Source organism: Talpa europaea (assembly GCF_964194135.1).
Source record: "Talpa europaea genome assembly, chromosome: 11".
Lineage (NCBI taxonomy): Eukaryota > Metazoa > Chordata > Mammalia > Eulipotyphla > Talpidae > Talpa > Talpa europaea.
Window position 1 is genome coordinate 61140499 of NC_140078.1, and position 23952 is coordinate 61164450.

The window sequence follows — 23952 nt, forward strand, 5'->3', positions numbered from 1 at the left end:
TTACACTAGGGTTCTGGCAGATAAAGGCGCAGAAGGTAGACTGTCATTCTGCTAGGCAAAGTCACCCTGTGGATAGGAGTACCCCTTTGAGGCAGGTCTCAGCCTTCCTAATAGAAGAATGTAAAAAATGCCTTTTGGCACAACACAGCAACACGTGAGCAGAACTGCTTGTGAGCTTCCGAAAATCTTCAGCAGTAGCCAAAGGGCCCATCAGTCAAGTGGGAACCCCCTGTGCCACCGAAGTCTCTTGGCCCAGTGCATTAATGGGTTTTTAGCATCAGCCCTGAAGGGACATCAAGTCGGGGAGTCTCAGATCTGCTACTGAGATCTTTAGCAGGTGCTGGCAGTGACTGGAATATCTAGCACCTTTTACTGAATGAGATTCGGGGAGCTGGCTGACAAAAACCAAGAAAACCCAATATTGGTGAGCTTCAAGTTGGTTCCATAGTTTGTCAATGATATTTGGGAGTCAGGATAGTAGAAAACACAAAGTTCTCACAACCTTATCATCATTCCAATTTTAAATCAGCTGCTGGAAGGAGAAATAACTCAAACACACAAGTTTCCCACATAAAGACTTTTCCTCAAAGTCCAGATTGCCCCAGGTTCTGAGCACAATCACCTGCTCTGTGAAGGTGTTGACACTACCCCCAATCTATAATCCTGGGCAGCAATAAAAGGGGAGATGTGTTCCCTTCTGCATTTTGGCAGTTGTGACTCAGTGCTCTGGACACTGGGCTGACCACAGTATATGGGACACCACAAGGACTCCATGACTTTGCAAAGGGAATTAACAAGGAATGCAAGAGAAGGGTCACAAGAGAGGAGGAAGGAACATGTGTGTTGGGTGATTATAGCCTTCTAGATAAGAGGTAATGGAGTCCCAACTGCCAAAACGCAGAAGGGAACACATCTCCCACTCATAACCCATACTTTCAGCCCACATCAAACACAGGATAGAGGAAATGAATCACCAGGATAAGCAATAATTCACATGCCAGAGTATTTAAAAATCTTCAATGATCACATCATTATTGCTGGCAGTGCCTCTAGCCCAGCAAATACTGATAAGGGATCTCATAAAAGGAAACATTTCTAGAACAAATAAGGACATATAATGGCTGCCTGATTCACAACTTTTACAGTGGAAATGAACTCACCACCAGGAATTAAACAGTTATTTTAGGGCCAAGATAAAATCTGATGAGACCCTTTTATTCCAAATGCCTTCCCCAACTGCAGGTATCTGGATCCATGTCAGTGACTTAACCCTCTCTCGGTGACTGTTTACTCCAACTAAATAACTTGTTTCACCACTGCAGGAGTATGACTGATTACCTTCACTCCTCTTTGAAGAAGTAAAAGAGATATGGAAATGCTCCTTGAGGAAATTTGAATTTGGCTACCTCCTTCTGAATCACTGAGTGTTGGTACCAATAACAAACACTTAAGACTTCAGAACCTTGAGTCACAGCCAAGGCAATCAGCGAGCTGAAGCACACTCCACCAATGGCAAGTAGATTGGAGGGGGTATGCATCTGATGGCCCCAAGCAACACGTTCATCTTGATAAGTCTCTTCTGGGGCAGGCTTTAGGGGAGGGGACAATAATAGTTCAAAGCATTTTCTTTTATTTTAGTAGTTCAACTCTAGTAGTAACTATCATAACGGTCAAAATTATTATTTTAACAAATTTTATACCATGATCCAAAGCCTCTTCCATAGTACATCCTCATTTGAAGTTCACAACAAACCAATCACACATCGATGTTTCTGTTTTATGGATACAGGAATTGAAGTAGAGAGGGAGTATATAGAATTGCCAAAGGAATAAGCCAGTAGATGATAAGTCTGAATTTTAGCATAAAACTTTTCACTGCAAATCCCCAAGCCTTTCTTGACATTGATTTCATAATCAAAGTTAATCTAAACATCTATGGAAGATGCTGGAATCACTCTCCTTCTCAGAGGACTGTTATGAGCATTAAATGGAATAATGAATGTGGAATGGTTGGCAGTATTGACCAAGTCTACAACTACCACTGACTTGGAAAGAAAAACCACATATATATAGTTAATATCCAAAGAGAATGGGAAGATGGTAGTTTCTTTTCAGAAGCCCTGGGATTTTACCAGTCCGAATTGTTTTATTAGGGAAACGGTATCTGTCATCAGTAAAGTACAAAATATAGAAGAAACCAAGTTTTAGGCTGATTGCCACTAAAAAAAGGGCACCTGGGCTACTAAGTTCAGATGTTGCCCTAAACATTAATTTCCTTTCATGAGAGCTAGGAATTGGCTTTGTATTAGTTAGCTGTTTGACATTTATGAAACATCTGGTGCTAAACCTATAATTGGTTCAGTTTAAAAATATAGAACTAGTGCCTGGCAGGCACCTTTGGAGAGTGCCTAAAAATAGAACTAATTCACTGAAACCTCATTAGAATGGTGCTCAAGGATGCAAGCTACCAGGGAAACACTGCAGAAAGTCAAGTACGGTGTGTCCAGAAGTCCCAGGAAATGAATGATCATAGAGGCAGAACTGAGTATCATTTCAGAGATATATAATTTTATTTCATTATATGTGGTGCAAACCAATGACTGATCATCATTTTAGGAGCACCCCCCCCCCCCCAGAAAACATTTCTTGTGACCTAAGAGTTGTCTGTTATAACCAAATGACTGATATCGAATGTATGTAAAATCCATTGATAATACCTGATTGACATATACAGATTAAACAGTTCCTCCCACTGCAACATTATCTATTGTGCTGATATACCTAATGCTTTCTTAAGTAAAAAAAAAATCCAGTTCTGACTTACCTCAACTTTGAACAAACCCAGATTTCACATAACAAGGCTATGTTAATTAGCTCTACTATTCTATATACACCTACCTGGGGATTTTCACACACACAAAAATCATATAACTTAATACATATTCAGAGATCCCACAGGACTAAGAAAAACGGAATTTGCTGGATAAATGAGTCCAGGCAAGTCAATGTATGGTACATTTTACAGGTCCCAAAAATCCCCAAATAAGAGGATTCAATGCGATAATTTTCTCAAAAGACACCTGGTTAATAATAATAATAACTGATGTGACCCCTAACTACAATGCCTTTAACTGTATCACAATTGAACCCTTACTTGCAAGTTAAAAAGACAGGAAGAATAAATATTTCTATTATGCATGCTGTCCCAAGAGTTTTTGTCTCCTAATCTCTCATAAACCACAGGAGTTGCATTACTGGGAAATAACATGGTTGATCACTATTACCACAAACAAAAGATGTTAACAGCAAAAAGTAGACACTGGAAACAAATCAAAAACATCTCACATAAATAAATAAAAAGTTTTCCTAGTTGGCGAGCTTTTAATCATAAGTAAAAACTGAAAAAATTTCGAAACAGAAAAGATCTGCAGAAAGAGGTCCATCCTTAAATGAAATATATGTGGTACAATAACATGTGCACTGAGAGAGGCAGGCATCATCCAAAACAAACTGAGGAACAAAACCTCTAGGCTTTCTGATGGTACAGATATGCCATATACATTAAGATGCTATAGACACCCAAGAACAGTTTCAATGAAAACCATAAATACAAAAGAGAATTGCAAGCTTCTCCTATGGTCAATGCTATGCAGCACTACAGGTGAGTAGCATCAGGTCTTGTACAGTTAAAGATGGCTAATCCTTCTCTAGGACAATGCCTAGATGTGACTTTGAAAGAGACAGTAAGAAACTTCTAAATTAAATCAGAATCAACTGCTTTCACATTCTGTCCTGGGTACCCACTGCTGTGGGAGTAGGGTAAGTACTCTGCTTTGCTAAGGAAGAGTCTCCTACTACTCATGAAGGAGTCTCACAAATCTTTGAGATTTTTAAGCCACTTCCACTGATTTCCAGTTCAGAAGCATTTGCACATGATCTTACCTTTGTTTACTTTTCTATGTCTAAGTGAATGTCCTCTTAAATTGATGCTTGTTTTGAAAATCACAGCTATGTCTAGGAAAAATACTCATGTGGGCCTTTAATTTAAGGAGGTCAAAGTGAAGCTGGAATAACAGGATAAGTTTAAATATTTGGGCATGTGAATCTTTGTGCTTTATCTTAGAATCACAACTGAATAAACCGGGGTTGGCCAGGGACTGGAATCGTTCCAGGCACGGGATCACTATTATTCTAGTTGCCATCAGATTGAGAATAATACAAATAGCCTTTGCTGCACTATTCACTGAGATTAAAACAATATGGCATCATAACCATAAAGAATGGTTTCTCAGCCTCCACACTGACATTTTGGACCTGGTAATATTCTGCTGTGAGATGGTGTGCTGTAACAGATGCAGTGCTGGATGCTGACCGACACCCTTAGTCTCTCCCCACTCAAGGCCAGTAGCACCCCTACCCTAGTGTGACTAACAAGTGTGCCCAGACATGACCACCTGTCCAGTGGGGGACAAAAATCCCTGCCCAGCCCATAAGAACCACTGCCATTAAAAAAGTTAATAAATAACAGCCTAAGTCCTTACCCCATTCACTCACACTATTCTTATCTAACATTACATCATTCAATATATTCTGTATTGCCTTTATATAAAAAAGAAAACAAAAGAAAAAGCTATTATCAAATCTATAATTATAGGCGCAAAGCCAAAAGGACTTCGAATTGGAACATAACTAAGTTACAAGAACATAACTTCAGGTAAAAGCAAAATAGAGAAATCTTAAAAAAAATTACATCACAAGGTAATACCTGAAACAATGCTATAAATTACCTTCTCTAGCCTCTTCAGCCATACCCCAACTTTTCTGATCAAATTTATCAATAGGAGCACAAATCCTAGAGCAGCAATGTGGTTGCTAATGCAATACTGGCACCAATATTTATTGACCTGTGTTTATCTTGGGGGAATTTTTACTGAAGAAAACAAAACAAAACTCCATCTCTTGGCTTCTATATCTGTCAATGGACATAATAATACCTTGAGAGGGTCCTAGTGAAGATTAAATGAAGTTTCATTTAATGTGGACATTTTATATTAGTATTTTACATGATTGATATCTCAATGCTAACTTTTTTCCTTAGATATAATTGATACATTAGTTTCAGTTGTACAACATAATGATTTGATATTGTGAAGTAATTACCACAATCAGTGTAGTTCCAAAATTATTCTTTCTTGTGCTGAGAAATTTTAAGAGACATAATCAAAATAAAACATTATGTTATCTTCAAGTGTACAACATTCATTAATCAATGGACACTTAAGTTGTTTCCAGGTCTTTTTAAGTTAGTGTTTCCATTTTGTTCAGATAAATACCCATAAGCAGAGTTGCTAGATAATATGGTACGCTCCATCTTTAATTTTTTTTGAGAAGCCTGCAGACTGTTTCCCATTTATCAATGTCTTATGGTTTCTGATACACAGGATTTTCACCTCCTTATTTACCCCTAAAATTTTTTTAAAGGAGTTACTAATGGGATTATTTTCCTAATTTTCTTTTTGCCAATTCACTACTGCACAGAAATTCAACAGATTTTTTTGTATATTGATTTTTATATCTTGCAACTTTTCTGTTAAGTAGTTTTAATAGTTATTTTGTCTTCTATACATAATTGTGTCACTGAAAATACTAATGTTATATTATTAGTATTTATATTCCATTTGGAGGCATCTTTTCAATTACTTTATCTGGTGGAGAGAGGGCAGGGAAAGAACAGTCACCACTCACTTCTAAACTTGGAATGCAAAGTGCTTTACTTGTAGAGTTCTCTCAAGAGGTCTAATCAGCCGAGACATCTGCTAGGTCAGACTCCAGGGTAACCAAAAATTGAGACAACTGGATTAGGAGTCATTAAATTAGAATTCTTGGATTGGTAGATTCCAAAGAGCAATGAGGCCATGGTCAACTACCTAATCCCTCAGAGAGCCAAATATTGTCTGAGACCAGAACAAACTGATTCTATCATTAGAACTGTTGGCCAAAACAATTCTAAATTATTGTTCAGTGATGTACAAAAGCAAACTACTTGGTAACTGTCCTTGTAGTATGATGATTTAATTAAAGAAGATTTTCACATTCAAAGAACTCAAAGTCTCTTAATTATGTAATGCTTCACCAGCAATTAAACAGTCCTCTTTAATGTCACTAAGAGGAAATTTGAGTTACAGGTCATTTGCACACATGAGATGTACTGAAACACCTGATAGGCTATAAATTCAATGTTGTACATCTGCAAATCCATCCCAAAATTGCATCTGAACATTAAAAATGACTCTGGTATTCACTTAATGGTAAGTCCTATGAAATTAATTATCTGTTAAAATAGTTTAATTGGAACATATGTATTTTAATTTCTGTGGTGTATAAAAAAAAGTCTTCTTAATCAACTTAAAACATTCTGAAATTACACTCCTAGGTAATGTAGTGAAAGAATTGAACTTATAACTGGATAAAACCAAGGATGTGGAAAATGTGAAAAGGATGATATTCAAACAGTGCAACTGGAAAGAAATAGATCAAGAATCATATTAGTTTCCGAAATTATTCTGAGAAGCAGTCTAAGGAAGGAAGTTTTAACAACCTACCACCACTCCCTGACACGAGCACACATGGTTTCCAGCTCAAAAGTAGTTAAAGGTTTGTTGTTTAGTAAATGGGTATAATTATAAATATCTTTTTTCTTTCCTTTCGTTTCCTTCAACTTCTGCTCCTACACCTCCTTCTTCCTTTCTATCTCATTATTTCTTTCTTTCTTTCTTTCTTTTTTTTTTTCCTGTGGAGCAGGGACCCTTGTTTTACATTGCCAACAAAATGAGCAAAAAGTAAATTTGAAGCATCTAGAAGCAATGACAGAATTTTTTTTCTTTATTAAAAAAATAAAAAGATTCTTTGGGAATGGCTTTTAAAAAAGATCTATTTAGATCATCAAGTATAAAAGGGATGATTTATACTTTAGTAGTAGTGTTTTGCCCTGTAGATAAATAGGCGAAAAAAGAAAAATGGAGAGGTGTTCAATTCTGAAATTCACATACGAACTTTATGCTCTCAAAATGAAATATTTATCATTTTGTAATTATACACAAGACATGGTTTTTACATTCTGTTCTTTATATTTTATCTACCTGACCCAATCCATCCTCCACCATCTCCGAATAACAAAACGATGCTATTAAAGAGGGAATGCAGAGATCAGCACTTTCAAATCTCTAATATTTTGTGATCAGGCTACAATTCAAGATATATTTGCAATTTTTTTGGAGAATGGCACAGAGACAATGCTTAATAAATATTGCAAAATGAACAAATGAATTAGCAAATGAGTGCATGAATAAGTAAGAAAATGTTACTTGTTTTCCAGTTAGAGTCTCTGAAGGACAAAAAGGGAGAAAGAGAAGACAAACAGACATGTAAAGAAAAGCAAGAGTGAGGAAAAGCAAAAAAAAAAAAAAAACAAACAAAAAACCAAACAACAATGCGTGTATGTATATACACTGAAACACAGAATCCCATCAACCATCAGAGAAATCGTAGGAAGGAAATCCACGCACGCACGCACACACGTACACACACACGAGAGGGAAACCAGATCGAATAACAGCAAAATAATTAACAAAGCCTGTCTACCTGCTATCTACTGAGATAAAAGCATCTTGGTTAGGAACTGAAAAATTTCCCAGACACATATATATCCCAGTATTCTTGACACCAGAACTCCCCTTTAAGGCCTCTGAATGCTGTACTACTTTAAGATTTTTACAGCTCTGTTGACCTTTCAGAACTACTTGCCAAAAAAATGGAAATGCATTTAATGTTAGGCCCAATGGAGTCCCAGATAAAAATTATTATTGTTACCATCTTGGATGAATCAGCAAAGTCACAAGCTTCAGGCTGTGTCCTAGACCATCTCAAGAATCTTACACTTCTGATATAATCACCACCTATTTCTTCTGAAGCCTACACGGCTACCTAGACATATGCTTTGCCAAAACCCAAGTCATTAATCTTGTGGCAGGATCCTGAGAGGTTTCCTCTAACTCAGTGATACTCAGTACAACAGCTCCTGGAATAAATGGAACTTCTTGCAAGAGCTTGTACTTGAGTATTCTCTGATCCTTTCTCCTAGCATCTGTTTCTAAGCATTTGCAATCCAAGCCAGATTGCTGGCCCTTTGCAAGAGATAGTGACAGGTAAGTTAAGACTCCATATCCTCAATGATCTCACAGCACAAAGGCAGAAGAAAGCAAGTAAATTAACAGCTTTAATGTAAGATAGACTGCAAAGCGAATCAGGGGGTTTACAGAAGGACAAATCACATCTACCTTTGATGGAGGAGGGAAGGTGAAATGCAGGGAAGTGAAGAAAAAGGCTTCCTTGCTACTCCTGGATGGGTTAGTCATCAAGAACTCCTCCTGCCTTCTCAAGGTCTATAAATAATCCCAGGTGCAGCCATTTCATTTAATTACTAAGCCTCTCCAGATGGAGAAAAATAATTAAGCAGTCTGTACCACCGACATGATATAAAGAATGGGTTAGCAACTTGGGTAAGATTTGTGTTCGGAAATCTGCTTTCAACTATGAAGTAAGGGCAGAAATACAGAGGGAGCAAATGACTGAACTACAGACCTTAGGGAAAATCAAACAAATGCAGTCATATTCTGGACAGAAATTTAAATATAAAGAAAAAAATATCTGTGTAAAGGGGTTTAGCTCTCTCAGTAGAAGTGAAACTGCTAACATCAAATGAAAACCTTGCAATCGTGTTGAAAGTAGATTGTCAAAAAGAAGTACTTTAAGACAAGCTATAAATAAATAAATAAGGATGCAATTTATTTATTAAATGCACAAGAGATATGCCACTGATTCAGTGTCTGGATAGAGATATAAAAATTTCATGTCTTTCTGTCTGATGTGAAGATTCAGAAGGGACAATACCAAGAAAGATCTAATATGGAAGCTGGAAAGCATATGAAGACAAGAATTTCTAAATATAAATGCTCCTAATCACACATTCACAATTGCAAAGTGCACTGGAATCAAGAAATATAAATAAAATTTCAGGCATTCAAATAGCAATGACAACTGGGTAGTAAAATGGAATGAGACGGTCCCCCAAGTCATAAATTCAATGATAATCATGTGCTTCTGGAAAAATGCAATAATCAAATGTATAAAACTAAAATAACCAAACGATAAAAAGTTGGGGAATATCAAATATCTATGAGCAACAGCTTGAATGTCACTAAGTTATTAATGATTACATGGTTAAAAGGCACTTTGATTCTGGTGGGAAAATGGAAAGAAGTGTTTTAAATAAGGGCTGATGAACAGATTGCAAGGAAGAAAAACAAAAGCAGAACCCAATTCTGAGAGTGATGGCAGAAGAATCCTGATCTAAAAAAATATAGGCTTAGAGAAAGGTAAGGGCATTCTGAATACAAACTTTAATCAGCACTAATTAGATCTTTTTGAGTTATATTCAAAGCAAAGTATGTTTCTAAATTTGTCTAATCATTCCACTGTCATTTCAACTTTCCTATACACATAGGTTTTCATAATTTTTTCTTTAAAAAGATAAGCCAGGTAGAGTGTCATCACAAAATAGAATATCTCAAAAGAGCATCGACTTTTTGGATTTTCCATTTTTACATGGATTCAAATCAGGGTAATAGTAAAGAATAGTAGAGGTTATGCTTTAACAAACAGAACATAATTATTTCAATTTTCATACTCATAAATTGGCTAAACAAGCATTTATTCATTCACTTTAGGAGTATGACAACACCTATGTATATCCTTTGCCAATTTTATTTTTTAAATTATTTAAAATCAAACTCCACCCTAGCCTTTCCTCTACAGCTTCTATAGGAATGCTGGTCTAAAGGTGGGTGGGAGCTAGAAAAAAGGTGTTCCTTACGTCAGAAATTTTTCAATATGTTGGAAAATTGTAATAAATATTTCACTTGGGCTAGGAAGTGATTGTAACTTCTAGAGTTATATGGGCCAAAGTGTGCACAACAACAGGTGGGGGGATTGCTATCTTTCATGCATGGTGCTCCTTCTTCCTTCACGATTCCTGTCACAAGCCACTCAGGGGAGGGCTGGTTCACCATCTTTCCTCAGTGAGACTGACCTTCACTATGTCTGTAATCCAAGATGTCAGCCACCATTCAAAGTTACTGGGGTCCAGGTCAGGGTCTTAAGATCATGTGGCCATGAAAACATGCACTAGCTGCCTGGACTGTTGCAATGGGAATGTACATCCACTCAGCAGCAGGCAGGCAGTCACACTCGGATCTTTAATACTACTACATCATCTGGACGTTTTATGTAAAAATCTTCCATATTTAACTAAAGCAAAGAATTGTAAACACTGTAGGTTCAACAGATTTTGCCCGCAGGACCACCTGCAAAACATCTTCTATCCTGGTACTTTGGTCAAGCATGGATGCACTAGGGTTGCAGTACCTGTTTTGATGTTTCTTCTGAAACATGAACTTCATCATATGAACTTCATCACATCTAATCACAACAGAGGGAATGAGAGCCAAAATTACCAGGAATAACAGGAAGCTCAAAGGGAAAGAAAAAAAGAAGAAAAGAAAAATGACAAATAATAGAAAGTTGTAAGAAAATTATTCCAATGGAGTGGGTCAATATCCAGGTTCCAGTATCTCCAAAGAACTTAGCCTTGGCCTAGAGCCCTTCACATCATGTCACTCTGGGTCCCAGGTAGGGGGGTTATAAGCAGCAAATCAGAGTACAGCCTCTCTAAAGGAAGGAATTTCTCCCCTCTTTCTCACCAATATTATATGGGACTGTGACACTGAGGTCCCTGGGAGCAGGGTTTGATTGTATTTGAATATTTAACATAGCATCTAGTACCATTCCTGGCACTGAATCAGCGCTAAACACATGACAAACAATGCAATACCAAAAGGGAAGATGTCAGGTTTGAATTTAGAAATATATATCAAGATTTCTCTGGCTATTTGGGGAAGAAATACCAAACTCCTAAATTTAACACTGTTATAGAATGATTCAAAATGCAAAGATCTCAAAATACGGGATCCACCTGGACTGACAAAATAACAATAACTTTTTTCTTTCCTTTGCATGACATAGTGTGAGCTCAAATGCATAAAGCATATGTGGACTTATATGGAAAACAAAGGAAGCAGCTAGCACAGCTGCTGTCTAAAAAATTTTTTTCGTTCCATTTTACATTATCTGCCCTCTATTTTGGACAACAAGCCAAGATTTAAAGTATATACCAGATGAAATAAACATTAAATTTCGTTGTATGTGATCTAACAGTTATATCTTAGAAAGACTTAAAGCATTTAAAACCTAGATTTCACACTGAGGTTGTTTTGCTAGCTTGTACACCAATGTGTCTTGCCTGTAGTAGTTGGGTGGAGCGTGCAGAGGCTTGGTCTTTGCCATAATCATAAAAGCATTTTAAAAATTTGTTTTCTATAAGAAGGGCAACCTATACACTAGGACGTGGATTGGGTGAGCATGGGTGGGCATGACAGAGCAGGAAACAGTAATAGAAAGGTTCAGCTACAAGAAAAGCAGTATGTCAAGAGACAATAGCAGAAAACCAGGCTTAACCATGTACATGGGAGCAGTTTTAGAAGTGATTCAAGTGACCTCAGTATTGACAAAGGCAAACTGATCACATTTCATAAGTAGAAGAGGTCCGGCTATCTGCTCACAAGGCAGTGTCCATGACAGATTCCTGTTAATGCACAGAAGACATGTACCCCAGTCTCTATCCAGAGCAACAGAAATGGACAGATATGGTTACTTATTCTTGGCATTTACCAAGTGTCTACTATGTGCCAGGCCTACATGAGGGACTTGATTTAATCACAGCTACAATTTTGATGATGCAGGGGTTACGTTACTAGTCCCATTCTACAGAATAGAATACTAAAATTGGAAGGTTTAAAAAACTGCATTACTATTACTCAAATGTTAAGTTAAAGAGCCAAGATTCAAAGCAAGTATTTTTGACTCCTGTGAACAACCTTTTAAAACACGATGCTCAACTGCATTTTATGAAAGTAATCAGGGAAAGAGATATGTGGGACAATAAAGGATACAACGGGAAGATCAGTCTAATACACAGCAACAGACAACTTTCAAAATATTTGACCATGACTCACAACAAGAGATACATTTTATAACATGACCCAGGTGCCTCTCAGTATATAAAGAACTAAAAAAAGGGAGTTCTACCAAAATATTTTCCTTTACTATACATGATTCACTCAGATATTTTTCAGTTTTTTTTTCTATTGCACTTATTTCATTATTTTAAATATGCTGGCCAGGACTCACTGAAATGTTTCATGGCCCCTTAGTAGGTCAAAACCTACAGTTTGAAAACACACCATAACCAGCGCTTACAACAACAGCTCTTAATGTTCCTGACACTTGGGAAAAATATTAGGTTTTCCAATTTTTCACATATAATCTCTCTTCATCCAAAAAAAAAAAAAAAAAAAAGAAAGAAAGAAAGAAAAGGGGGTAGGAGGGTAGTTTAGAGAGAGAGAGAGATAAGCAATGGAGAGAATTACCCATCATGTGTCTCCTACCAAAAAGGGTAGTGAAACTGACATATTCCAAAAAATAACATATTCATCTCAAAGATAAAGATGTATGCCTAAAAAGCAGAGGTTAAAAACCCATATTAGAGAAGGTTCTGATGCCTTGAATGTTTCTTAAGAGTTGTTTGAAAAACATTATTTTCCAACAATGACTCATTGATAGAAGGAACGCCTGGATGTAGGCTTTTGGCCAATTTTAAGACTGAAAGAAAAGCCACAACCTACTCTTCAGTTTGTCTTCCATATGCAAAAGCACCAGCGCTCCTCTAGGCTACAAGATCAAGACTCTTGAGAACACTACTTAAATTTGATTTGACTTATTAAAAAGCCTAGACAGCATTAAGTATAAAAGGATGCAAGTCTTGGCTTTTAGTAGAGAATCAATACAAGAGTCAGGAACATAAGTAAATACAAACACATTAAAAGATAAAGAATGGATGGAAGTTCATAAATGTACTAACTTGGAAATGGTCTTAATAAAAACTTTAGTTACCATGGGGATTTCGGGAGGGAAAGAAAGGCGTCTCTACAGAGAAGTGACTGATGCTATTTATTAATCCACTTCCAAGTAATGTCAAATTTTAAAGTTGCTCCAAAGAAAACCACTTTTTTTTTTTATATCAGCCTTTTAATATGCTGAAGGAACCTGCTCAAAACGCTTCAGCAGTGAAGTAACTTAGATGATAAATGTGTTCTTCAATCTGTGCACCAGTCAAGTAGCAATAAAATCAGAATAATTCATGCAAAAATTTTCATTATGTTTCTAAACATACTTATTTACATTTTAAATCACACATTAGACAATATGAAATATCTTTCATTTAGACAGGTGTGAACTAGAAAACAGATGCATTCATTAAACATAGAACAATTCGGTGAATTAAAAAAAAAAAGAGAACTCTCTGTTGAAGTACTCAAGCCACTGTAAACTTACTTGAAAAAATATGGCCATGGCTCCGATTATTCTGTTTTCGGAAATTGCTGTTTGAAAACTATCAAAATCGTCTGGATTGTAAAAGAAAATCTGCATCTGTAAAAGAATAATTAAAAAAATTATAAGAACATTTTCAAACCTATGCCAAAAAATAGTGCAATAACGCAGATTGCCCACCTATTAATATTTTGCCAAACATATTAATTCATCTATATTTTTTCTTTGCTAAAATATGAGCTCCAACCCCATATATCATATACCATTTACCCCTAAATACTTCAGGAGGGATCACTAAAACATCTCATATAACTACAACGCCTTTGTGACCCCCAAAATAAATAACTCCCAACATCTTTTTATTACCTGATACTTATGTCATGATGGAAGTTTTCTACTAAGAAGCAACATTTTAATGAATTTAACTACCTTTAAGTAGAAAATCAGCCTATGAGATTCTGTCTACATGTTCCTATGTAAGCCGCTTAAATGGTCACATTTTTATAAACAGTGCTCATTCTAACAAAGAGAATTTTAAGGGATCTAAAGCTTTGAGAAAGTCTAAATGGAATAGTTTAGTGACTCCACAAAGAAATATAATGGTAATGACAATAATAATATATACATTTTACAGTTCAGCACATGCCATCCCATGCAGTACGTCACAGATGCCATCTAACTACTCCTGTGCAGGCGGGGCAGAAATTACTACATTCGGTTCCAGAGAAGGAAACAGTGTTTCAGGAAGTTGATGCTAACTTGGCTAGATAAACATCAAAGGAAGAGTGTAAAACCCAGGTTCTCTTGGGCCTCCCTGGTGGTGTAGGGGTTAAGCCTCATTGCTATCACCCCTACATCCAGAGTTAAATCCCTGCCAGGGGCTAACCCACATGGCATAGCAGACCTCTCCTGACTTGCCTGCTGTTCCCTCAGCAGTGTATTTGAGTAAATGTGCCTGTTGTGCTCCCCACTCTGTCTCTGGTGGATCCTTTCACCCCCCTGCACCTGTGGCCTACATTCCAGTTATTCTATGCAAAAATTGAAAAACAAAACAAAACAAAAAACAACTTTAAAACCTTAATTACCTTATCTTACATCTGGCTAGGTTTTCTTTTCAAAAAGGAGAGCACAGATAAATTGCTTAATATCATTATATATTTTTATATGCTTCACCACTCCTCGATATTGAATACAATTCAAGAACAAAAAAGGGCCAGAGCATATTCTTGCAAGACTATGTATGGGATAATAATACCAAACCTGGCTTCCTATTCCAATTTCTTCATTCACTTGCCTGTGAAACCTCAGGCAAGCAAGTGAATTTCTTTTTTTTTTTTTTTAAGATTTATTTATGCATACAAGAACTGGGGTACAGGCCAGAAGTGTGGATGGTGGGGGTGAGAGGATTTACCAGAGACGGAGTGGGGAGCAGAACAGGAGGACTGACTGAAATACACTGCTGAGGGGAGCAGTGGGAGAGACAGGAGAGGTCTGCTGAGCCATGCGGGTCACCTCCCTGGCCGGGGATCGAACTCGTGCTGCAGTGGCTGTGGATAGCTTCACAGTGCTGTACTTAACCCACAGAGTCAAGTATTTATACTCGGTAGGGTAAATACGCGGTTCAAACAAGTCAGTGTAATAGATCTTATATAGCATCTTGCTTATATGGTGCTCAATAAATCTACAACTTCACCATCTCCTCCTTTCCCCCATTCCTATTCCTCCTCCTCTTTCTTCTCCTTCACCTTATTTTCCTCTTTTTTATCTTTTAAACAAAGTTAACATTTGGGGGACATTAAAATTTCTATTAATAATGTGTTTTTTGCTCAATATTTTAGAATGACCCTCCTCTTCGTAGAAAAATAAAATTTCTTGTATTATTTCTCTTCCATCACTTCCATTTCCCCACTTTTCCCAATGACATGATGACATTTTCTTTAGTGGGCTGAACAACTATATCCCAGATGGAGTTAGGAGATCTGATACTGAATGGCAAATTCTCAGCAGGGACAAGAGCTAAGTCAGAGAGAGAGACTAGCTGAAGAGCAGGACAAAAGGCAAACAGATCCTGCTTACAATGTTTAGAAAAAAATGTTTTTAAAGAGTGAAATCAGAAAGTCCAAATCAGGATACTTTCTAGGAAAAGTCAGGTAACTCAAGTGGATATGAGAAGGATAGGTAGATTTTTTGCTCTTAAAAAGAACTGTTTTTCTTAGAATATGAATCCCCACTGATTCTGGCAGCTTCTTACAAATGTGTTGCCTTTAGGATTGGACAGCTTTAGACATCATGAATTTACATTGGGAAAAATCCATTTAATGAGGTGCAGATTAAAACAATTTAATACTAGGTGAACTGATTTGGGTACAATGCTACTAATTCAAGAAAGAAACTCCACACTAGTATATTCATGAAATTACACTTCACTTTCCCTTTAAAACCCAAGCCCTTAAATTAAGTAAATTCACAGGAGGATTTCTTATTCTTCAGTCCATGAACAGGGGTGACATTGTTTAATGCATCACCTGAATGGTGTATGATACAGAATACTTTAAGACCTCTTCAAGAGCATTTTCATTCACAACTGGGTGAAGAAATTCATTTTTAGGAAATATCTTTTAGTCATGGCTCCACCCATAAGGATAATACAGTATCTCATAATGAAACTAGAAGCATAGATCTGAAATATCCATTTTCCTTGCTATTTCTTTCAAGCTGTCTAGTGAGTTATATTAAGTTTTGAAGCTATCTTAAATATGAGAATAAGTAGATGGAGTTTTGCTGAGGAATTTAAAATGTTTTTTTTTTTTTTCTGTTATTGTTGATGAGACAAATTTAGGCAGAGGCAGGAAAGCTGTTTTCCAAAAAGTATTATTGGAAGTTTTTCGGGTAGCTACTGAGTTTCTTGAGGAGCCCCAAAATCTTCTAAATCTGCTCTCAAGAGAAAAACCTTGAGCCATCCCTTCAACATCTGCAAGTGTGTTGTTTCTAATAATGTGAATCTAAATTGTGTTCTAAGTATGCCAATACTCCTAAAAAAATCATGTTTACACATAAGCTAAAGAAACAATCTGGAAAACTGAGCAATAAAGATGTCTATTAGCTAATTCCATATATTCTTTACCCAGTACTAACAATTACTTACATTTTACTCTATTTGCATACTCTCTATCACTTTATCTGCAAACACACTTACACACACACACACACACACTTTTTTTTCTACATCACTTCACAGTGAGGAAAGAACTTGCCCCTTTACTACAAAATACTTAAGTGTAAAATATTTAAGAATCAGGACATTCTCCTATATAACCACAGTACAACTATTAAAATTAGTAAATCTGGTTCTCCCCGGTGGCGCAGTGGTTTAGCGCTGGGTTGCGAGGCTGCCCGCAGCTTCTGCAGCGCTGGTTTGATTCCCGGCTTCTCTCCGGCCACCAGAGGAGGGTCCCACATGGCGCGCAGACCTCTCCTGCCGCCCGCTGCTCCCCTCAGCAGTGTACTTTGGTCCTTCTGCCTGCTCTGCTCCCCGCTCTGGCTCTGGTGAATTCTCTCACCCTCCCGTGCTTCTGACTGTACCCAGTGCTTGTATAAATAAATTAAATATACATATAAATAAAACAAAATAAAATTAGTAAATCTCACATTGATATAATACTAGCATCTCCTTCATAGTCCATTTTCTGATTTTTGCAAGTGCCCAAATAAAATCCATTATCATTTCGGTTTAGTTCTCAGTCCAGGAACCCAATTTATAATCAAACTTTGCACTTGATTGTCCTATCTTTTTATACTGACTCCTCTCACGCCCACTGTCATCAGGAATGGTTATCCAGTCTTTCTCTCTTTTGACAGTTTGAAGTGTGTGGATCAGTTTTTATGCAGCATCTGGTTTTGTCACTTGGTTTCTCATGATTAGATTCCAGCGTTGCCCTGGGGTAGGTTACTGCAGTAGCAATGTAGTATCCTCACAGTGCGCCATACCAGGAAGTAAGGTGTATGGTTTATTCTAATATTACAGGTGGTTAAACTGACCATTTAAAAACATCATTTAAGATGATGTCTGCCAGGCTTCTCCACTCTGTAACTACTGATTTTTGTCTTCTGATTAAAAAGTACTTTTCAGGGAGATGTTCTGAGATTACACAAATGTCCATTCTTCATCCAACTTTCACCTACAAGTTTTAGTAACCATTGATAATTTTTTAACTCCATCATCTCTTCTATTCTCACTAGTGGCATTCTAGTAGAAGGAATAACCTTTCATCCAACACAGTACATTCATTCATTCATTCATTCATTCATTCATACTCGTGCGGGCTTACTTATTTTTGATATTTTTTTCTGGTGGATTGTAACCCATTACTCCTATTTATTTTGGTGCTCAAACTGTCTTCAATTTACCCTCTAGGAGACTCTTCAAATGAATTCCTGTATCATTCTCTTATGTTGCCGTCATTTTCTATTTTTTTAGGCTCTCCTTATTAGCTGGCACAGATACTCTAGGCTCATCTTGTATTTTCTCAGAGCCAGTCCTAAAATTGGCCATTATGTGAGAGAGCCCTGGTTCTTTTTAGTTAGGAATGGTATTTGAAGACATAATAATTTTAACTCAGTATTTTCCAAATATGCTTCATATTAGAACACTTTAGTTCTTCAAGAAAACTACATAGCTTAAGACTCTGAACCTATTCCAGCCAGTACCCTCTTTACAAAGGAAAGGAAGTTGGATTGACCTCATATAAATGAATGTCCTTCCACCATGTAGAGAGCCAGGAAGATATAAAAACAAACTACATGAAGCTCAACTACAAAGTAACTGGTAGACCATGTGGATCAGGGCACAATGAAGGGGTCAGTTCTAAATATATTTTTCAAATTCATGAGTAAGAATCACAGCCTGGATGGATCATCCAATTTCACCTTGCAGAAGGGCTGGAATGGAAAAGACTTCAGGCATTTCTCCAGCTAGATCAAAGTGATGAATAACACAGAATATCTCTTGGCATAACCTGATATTTGGAAAACAGAATTTTACAAGGAGGAAAAGCCCCACCACTGACCAATAGCAAGTGTTAACAAACAGCCATGAAAAACACTGCGTGCAAGTATGACAACACTACCAAGTAATGGGAAGGAGATGAAATGGGTACACCCAGCAAAGAGTTGACATGGTCAGTGCCCTAGTGGTATATGAACTAGCACCATGTATACAGACTCATAACAAGATGTCTACTTAGCTTTCCCTTTCTCCTATATAGCACAGTTTTTCCCCACGTGTATTTTAAAATGACTCTAGTTACAATCTGATTTTTAAAAATATTTATTTATGCATACAAGAACTGGGGTACAGGCCAGAGATACTGGGGGTGAGAGGATTCACCAGAGACAGAGTGAGGAAACAGAATAGGCAGGCTGACTGAAATACAGTCAGTCGGAGAGACAGGAGAGGTCTGCTGGGCCACGTGGGTAGCTCCCTGGTTGGCCTGGGATTTGAACTTGTGCTCCAGTGGCTGTGGATAGCTTCACAGTGCTGTGCTTAACCCCCTGTGCCACCAGGGAGGCCCCATACAATCTCATTTAAAAACTATGTATATTGCTAGTTTCCAATTTGTATCACTATTCATGTTAAGTTGAATGAATATAAAGTAACACTTGAGCTTTATATATTTTATCAATGTTGCCCTTTTTCAAACATTACAGTGAGTATGTAAGGTGTGCTGGGTGTTGGACTTTCAGAACACTTGCTGAGGTAGATACCACAGGGACCCCCCCACTTTACAACCGAAGAAACTAAGAGTTCCTCACATTTACAAAGATCTTAAGGAAGAGAGAGTTGGATTGGGATAGAAACTTGCTAGAATTCAAGGTCTTAATCAGTATGCTTCATTCCAAAAGACAAAAGGCAAAAAAAAGCTTAATGACTATTATGTGTAAGTCACTATGACAGATGTAGACACAGTTTATACTTGAGAAGACTGAAATATTAATATTGTGATAAGGTTAGTCTTTTTATTGAATGTCAAAGTTGAGCTGTAGGTAAGTGTATCACAAAGAAGTATAAAGTAATGAATAGTTTCCCCCAATCTGGTAACCAGTATATTTTTCACAAAGTCTAAGAATTGTTTCTGCTGTGCTTTGCCAGTATATGGTTTTTTGTTTTTTGTTTTTTTTGTTATTTATACTCCACAGAGAAGTGAAACCATCCAATACTCATCCTTCACTTTCTGACTTATTTCACTTAACAGAATCACCTCAAGGTCTATCCATTTTGTCCCCAAAGGCAATATTTCATCTTTTAAAACAGCAGAGTAGTATTCCATTGAGTATATACCCGACAATTACTTTTTAAATCAATAGAAAGTAAAGCAGATGACTCCACACAAAGCAGTGGGTCTCATTCGAACAACTGAAAAGGAGGAAGGGGTTCTGCCTCCAGACTGCAACACAGAAATTCTGCCTGAGTTTCTAGCCTTTGGTCCCAAGACTCCACCAACATCAACTCTTATCAGAATTTCCCATTTGCTCTACAAATGCACTGCTAAGGGGAGTAGTGGGCAAGACAGGAGAAGTTTGCCATGCCATAGGTGGGTTTTCTCCCTGGTAGGGGATTGCACTCTGGCCATGGTGGTGACAGTGCTGAGACTTACCCTTGGGCCACCAGGGAGGCCTCGCCCCTTTTATTTTCTTTACTTGTAGCAAGATTTACTATCAAACGCCACTCATCAGGCCCAGAGATCCTTGCGGTGTTAGCAAAAAACTTGTCCCTAGTGTATAGCGCATGACCTGCACTTGCAAGTTCATTGGCCAGCCAATGGCTTCGATCTATCAAGGTGCAGATAAGTGAGTCAACATTAGAAACAGTTTCTCTCTCTCTCTCTCCTCTCTCTCTCTCTTTCTCTCTCTCTCTCTCTCTCCCTCCCTCCCTCCCTCCCTCCCCTCGCCCATCCCCCACCGGGGACATATACACACACACTGATCTTATAGTTTCTATTTCTCTGGAACACCTTAATACACTCTGAAAGGCCATAACTCATTTTAAACAAAGATACACAGAAATATGTGCCTGTGTATCACTTCATAAAACCATTCTGCAACCCAACCCAGTTACTTTGCAAACTGCTTTCCCTTGCTACAACCCAATTTGCCCTGTGGCTTACAGAAAAATGTCCGTGACATTGGTAGACAACACAACTGGGTGTTATTAAATGCAGATCAATGAGCTTGCGCTATACATTGAGATCTGATTTGTAGACTCAGGGCACTTGAGATCTCTATGGCTCAGTGTCCTCCTCTGTCAAACAGGCATGATACCTCGTGGGATCACTGTAATAAAGATTCACTACATATGCTTTGGGAAACTAAGAACAAACTAAACAGGGCTCATTTTTTATATTTCCTATCTCTATAATCAAAAGGGATGTGTACGGTGAAAAGATATCCTTTCCACAGGCCAGTCAACATCCCAATGAGACATGCTGCAAGGTGTAGCAAAGAAACCTGCATGGGGGCTTCACACAGCCTTCATTGGAAGAATATTTTTAGAACTGTGCACCAAAGAATAGCAGGTACTCAGCATCCTTGCAGGCAAGGTAGCATTTAAATAAACATTCTGAAACGTTTGCTTTATACAATATCATTAATCACAGAGTGCACTAATCCTTAATTATTTCCTTTTTTCACTTGCCCTATAACATGGAATTATCTTCAACTATTTAACAGCAGGGATCCAAGATTTTGGTGCAGAAGATCCCGAAGTGCACACTAGGGCTTTGAGACTCACATACAATCAGGTGCTGGGATGCTTTTGGGATCCCTTCTAGAAATCTCTGTGTATAACATGTTTATGCCATTCTAAGTCATTTTATTAGCTTATTTTTGGAATTTCTGGTTTGATGATGCATCTTATTAGCCAAATATTTAATTTTTCTACTTTCTAGTAGGGAAAAGTTCTGGCTCTTGCTTATAGTAAGCTGAGTTTCTTAGGGATTTATTGTGCATGATTCATGAGTTATTTCTCATAGTTCAAAACAAGGCTGGGCCCAAGTGAGGTAGCATCAGCACCTGGCTGTATGTTGGCAAGACCACCTGTCATGTCACTCAGGAAGAGGGCAGTAAGCTACAGCTCCCCCATGTAATAGCTGCATGACATGGTTGAACTTAGTTGCTTGCTTTGAGTCTTGCTGTCCCAATGAGTAAACCAAGAATAAAAAATATGTCAAGTGTTGGAGTGAGGATTAAATAAGCCCAATGTCTGGCCAACTGTAGGCCCCAAGTGATTGACTTCATGTCTTTAAAAATTAAAAAGGTGGTCGAGGTTGGAAAAGAAAGGAAAAATAAACATGAATTAGTGAAAGTTATTTACAATAGTCCTGAACTGAAACCTATGGAAATGCCAATCAATTTTGGAGTGCATAAACAAATTATGAGATGGTCACACAATGGAATAGTGGTAAAATGCACTGGAATGATAGCGATAATCTAGGTAACAATATGGGCAATCTCACAAATGATGCTTAGTCAAATAAACCAGGGACCATAAATAAATAAATAAACAAACAAACAAACAAACAAACAAACAAATAAATAAAAGCTACAACCTGCGATTCCACTTAAATGAAGTACAAAGTAGGAAAAATTCAGGCAGTTAGAAGCCATAGCTGTGGTTACCCCTTGGGGAGTTGTAATAACTGAAAGAAAGATTCTGGGGGTACCAATAAATGTTCTTTCCTAATCTAGAGCCTGGTCATGAGTGTATGAAAATCTGTTCAGCTGTAACTTATTATTTGTGAATTTTCATTTGTCTATTATAATTCTTTGTATATTTCAACAAGTGAAGAGAATTAGTGGAACGCTATACTTTTGCAACTGGGATAAGCAAAAATATAATTTCATATAACAGTGCAGCAGAGCCCAGTCTGCTTCCCTCCCTTGCATCCATTTGATTTGATAGAGGCTGCTCTAAACCTGAGGGTAAGACTAGAGAAGAATGTCTGATACAGCAAGTTGACAGTCCCTGGGTGCGTAGAATCACAGCAGCCTAGGACCAAATGAAAATTACATGGACCAAGCACTGTTTCTTTCCACCTGTCCCTGGAGGCAGACACTGCAAATGAAGCTGAGAGGTAGCATGTCCATAAAACACTCCACAAGGGCTGCTTTGATATAGCCAATTCCTACAAGACCTGACATGAATTCTTTTAATCATTATAGTCACTTTATGTGGGTAAGTACTATGCTTTTCCTCATTTTATTTAATTTTTAAAAAAGATTTATTTTATTTATGCATACAAGAGCTGGGGTATAGGCCAGAGGTGTGGGGGGTGAGAGGATTCACCAGAGGCAGAGTGGGGAACAGAACAGGTGGATCTACTGAAATGCACTGCTGAGGGGAGCAGTGGGAGAGACAGGAGAAATCTGCTGCACCATGTGTGTTAGCTCCCTGGCCAGGGATCAATCTTGTGCTGCAGTGGCTGCCAATAGCTTGATAGTGCTGAGAGACTTAACCCTTTGTGCCAGTAGGTAGGTCCCTGGTTTTCTTTATTTTATACTAAAGAAAACTAAGGCTGAGATTTTAGGTCTTGCCTATGTGATAAAGCTAAGATTCAAACCCAGGGATCTGACTGCAGATCCTGCACAGACAATATCCTCTCCACACAACATCCCGAACAGATTTCCCATCAGCACTGAGAACTACCCAACTGTCATCTCTAGGATTCTATCAACAATTTTCCTGAGCAATGGACCTCAACCAGGTATGATTTTGGATGTCAAATAAACCTGGCCATGTCTTTAGACAATTTTGGTTGTCATCACTGGAAAGGGTGCTATTTGGCATCTTGTGGGTGAGGCCAAGAGACAATGCTAAATACTCTACAATGCACAGATAGTGCTCCTCCCTCAGCAAAAAATCACCCTGCCCAAAATGTCAATAGTGTTGAGGGACAGAAACCTTTTTCTACACACACTGTCACATGAAACTTAGTCTGTGGATAGGGTAAAGCAGTGAGTTTCCCTGTTCCTTTCCCACTACTACTGAACTTTAAGGAGGGGAGGAAGGAATGAGTCAGTTACAAGGGTGGGGTGCAGGGACTGGGAGAGTAGTTTTGTGCTTTACCCACACAACAGTAAAGACCACTTTGACTGATTTTTGGATTTAGTGTAATAGCTTTCTTTTCTATTAAAAACAATCTTTCCTTGCTTGCATAGCCATTTTATATATAAGGCTGGTTCTGAAATGCAGTGGAGCTGAACACCTTGGACACAGTGGATGGGGAGGGTATCCTTAGGTGCATCTGGAACTCATTTGTATTTCAAAAAACACAAAAATAACCACTATAGTGTTTGTGATCTTTGTAATATGAAACTTTTAAGAAATTGCTTCGT

General features: G+C 37.7%; 1 protein-coding gene across 2 annotated transcripts in view; it reads right to left on the bottom strand.

Annotated features, from left to right (window-relative positions):
- The window catches only part of PTPRG (protein tyrosine phosphatase receptor type G), a gene marked incomplete at both ends in the record, with an annotated part of 658283 nt that overhangs the window by 178626 nt on the left and 455705 nt on the right, over positions 1-23952 (bottom strand). For both annotated transcript variants that reach the window (XM_084246972.1, XM_084246971.1), the window contains one exon: positions 13567-13662. In XM_084246972.1, coding sequence (XP_084103098.1) covers positions 13567-13662 — 96 coding nt within the window. The remainder of the gene's footprint in view (positions 1-13566; positions 13663-23952) is intronic.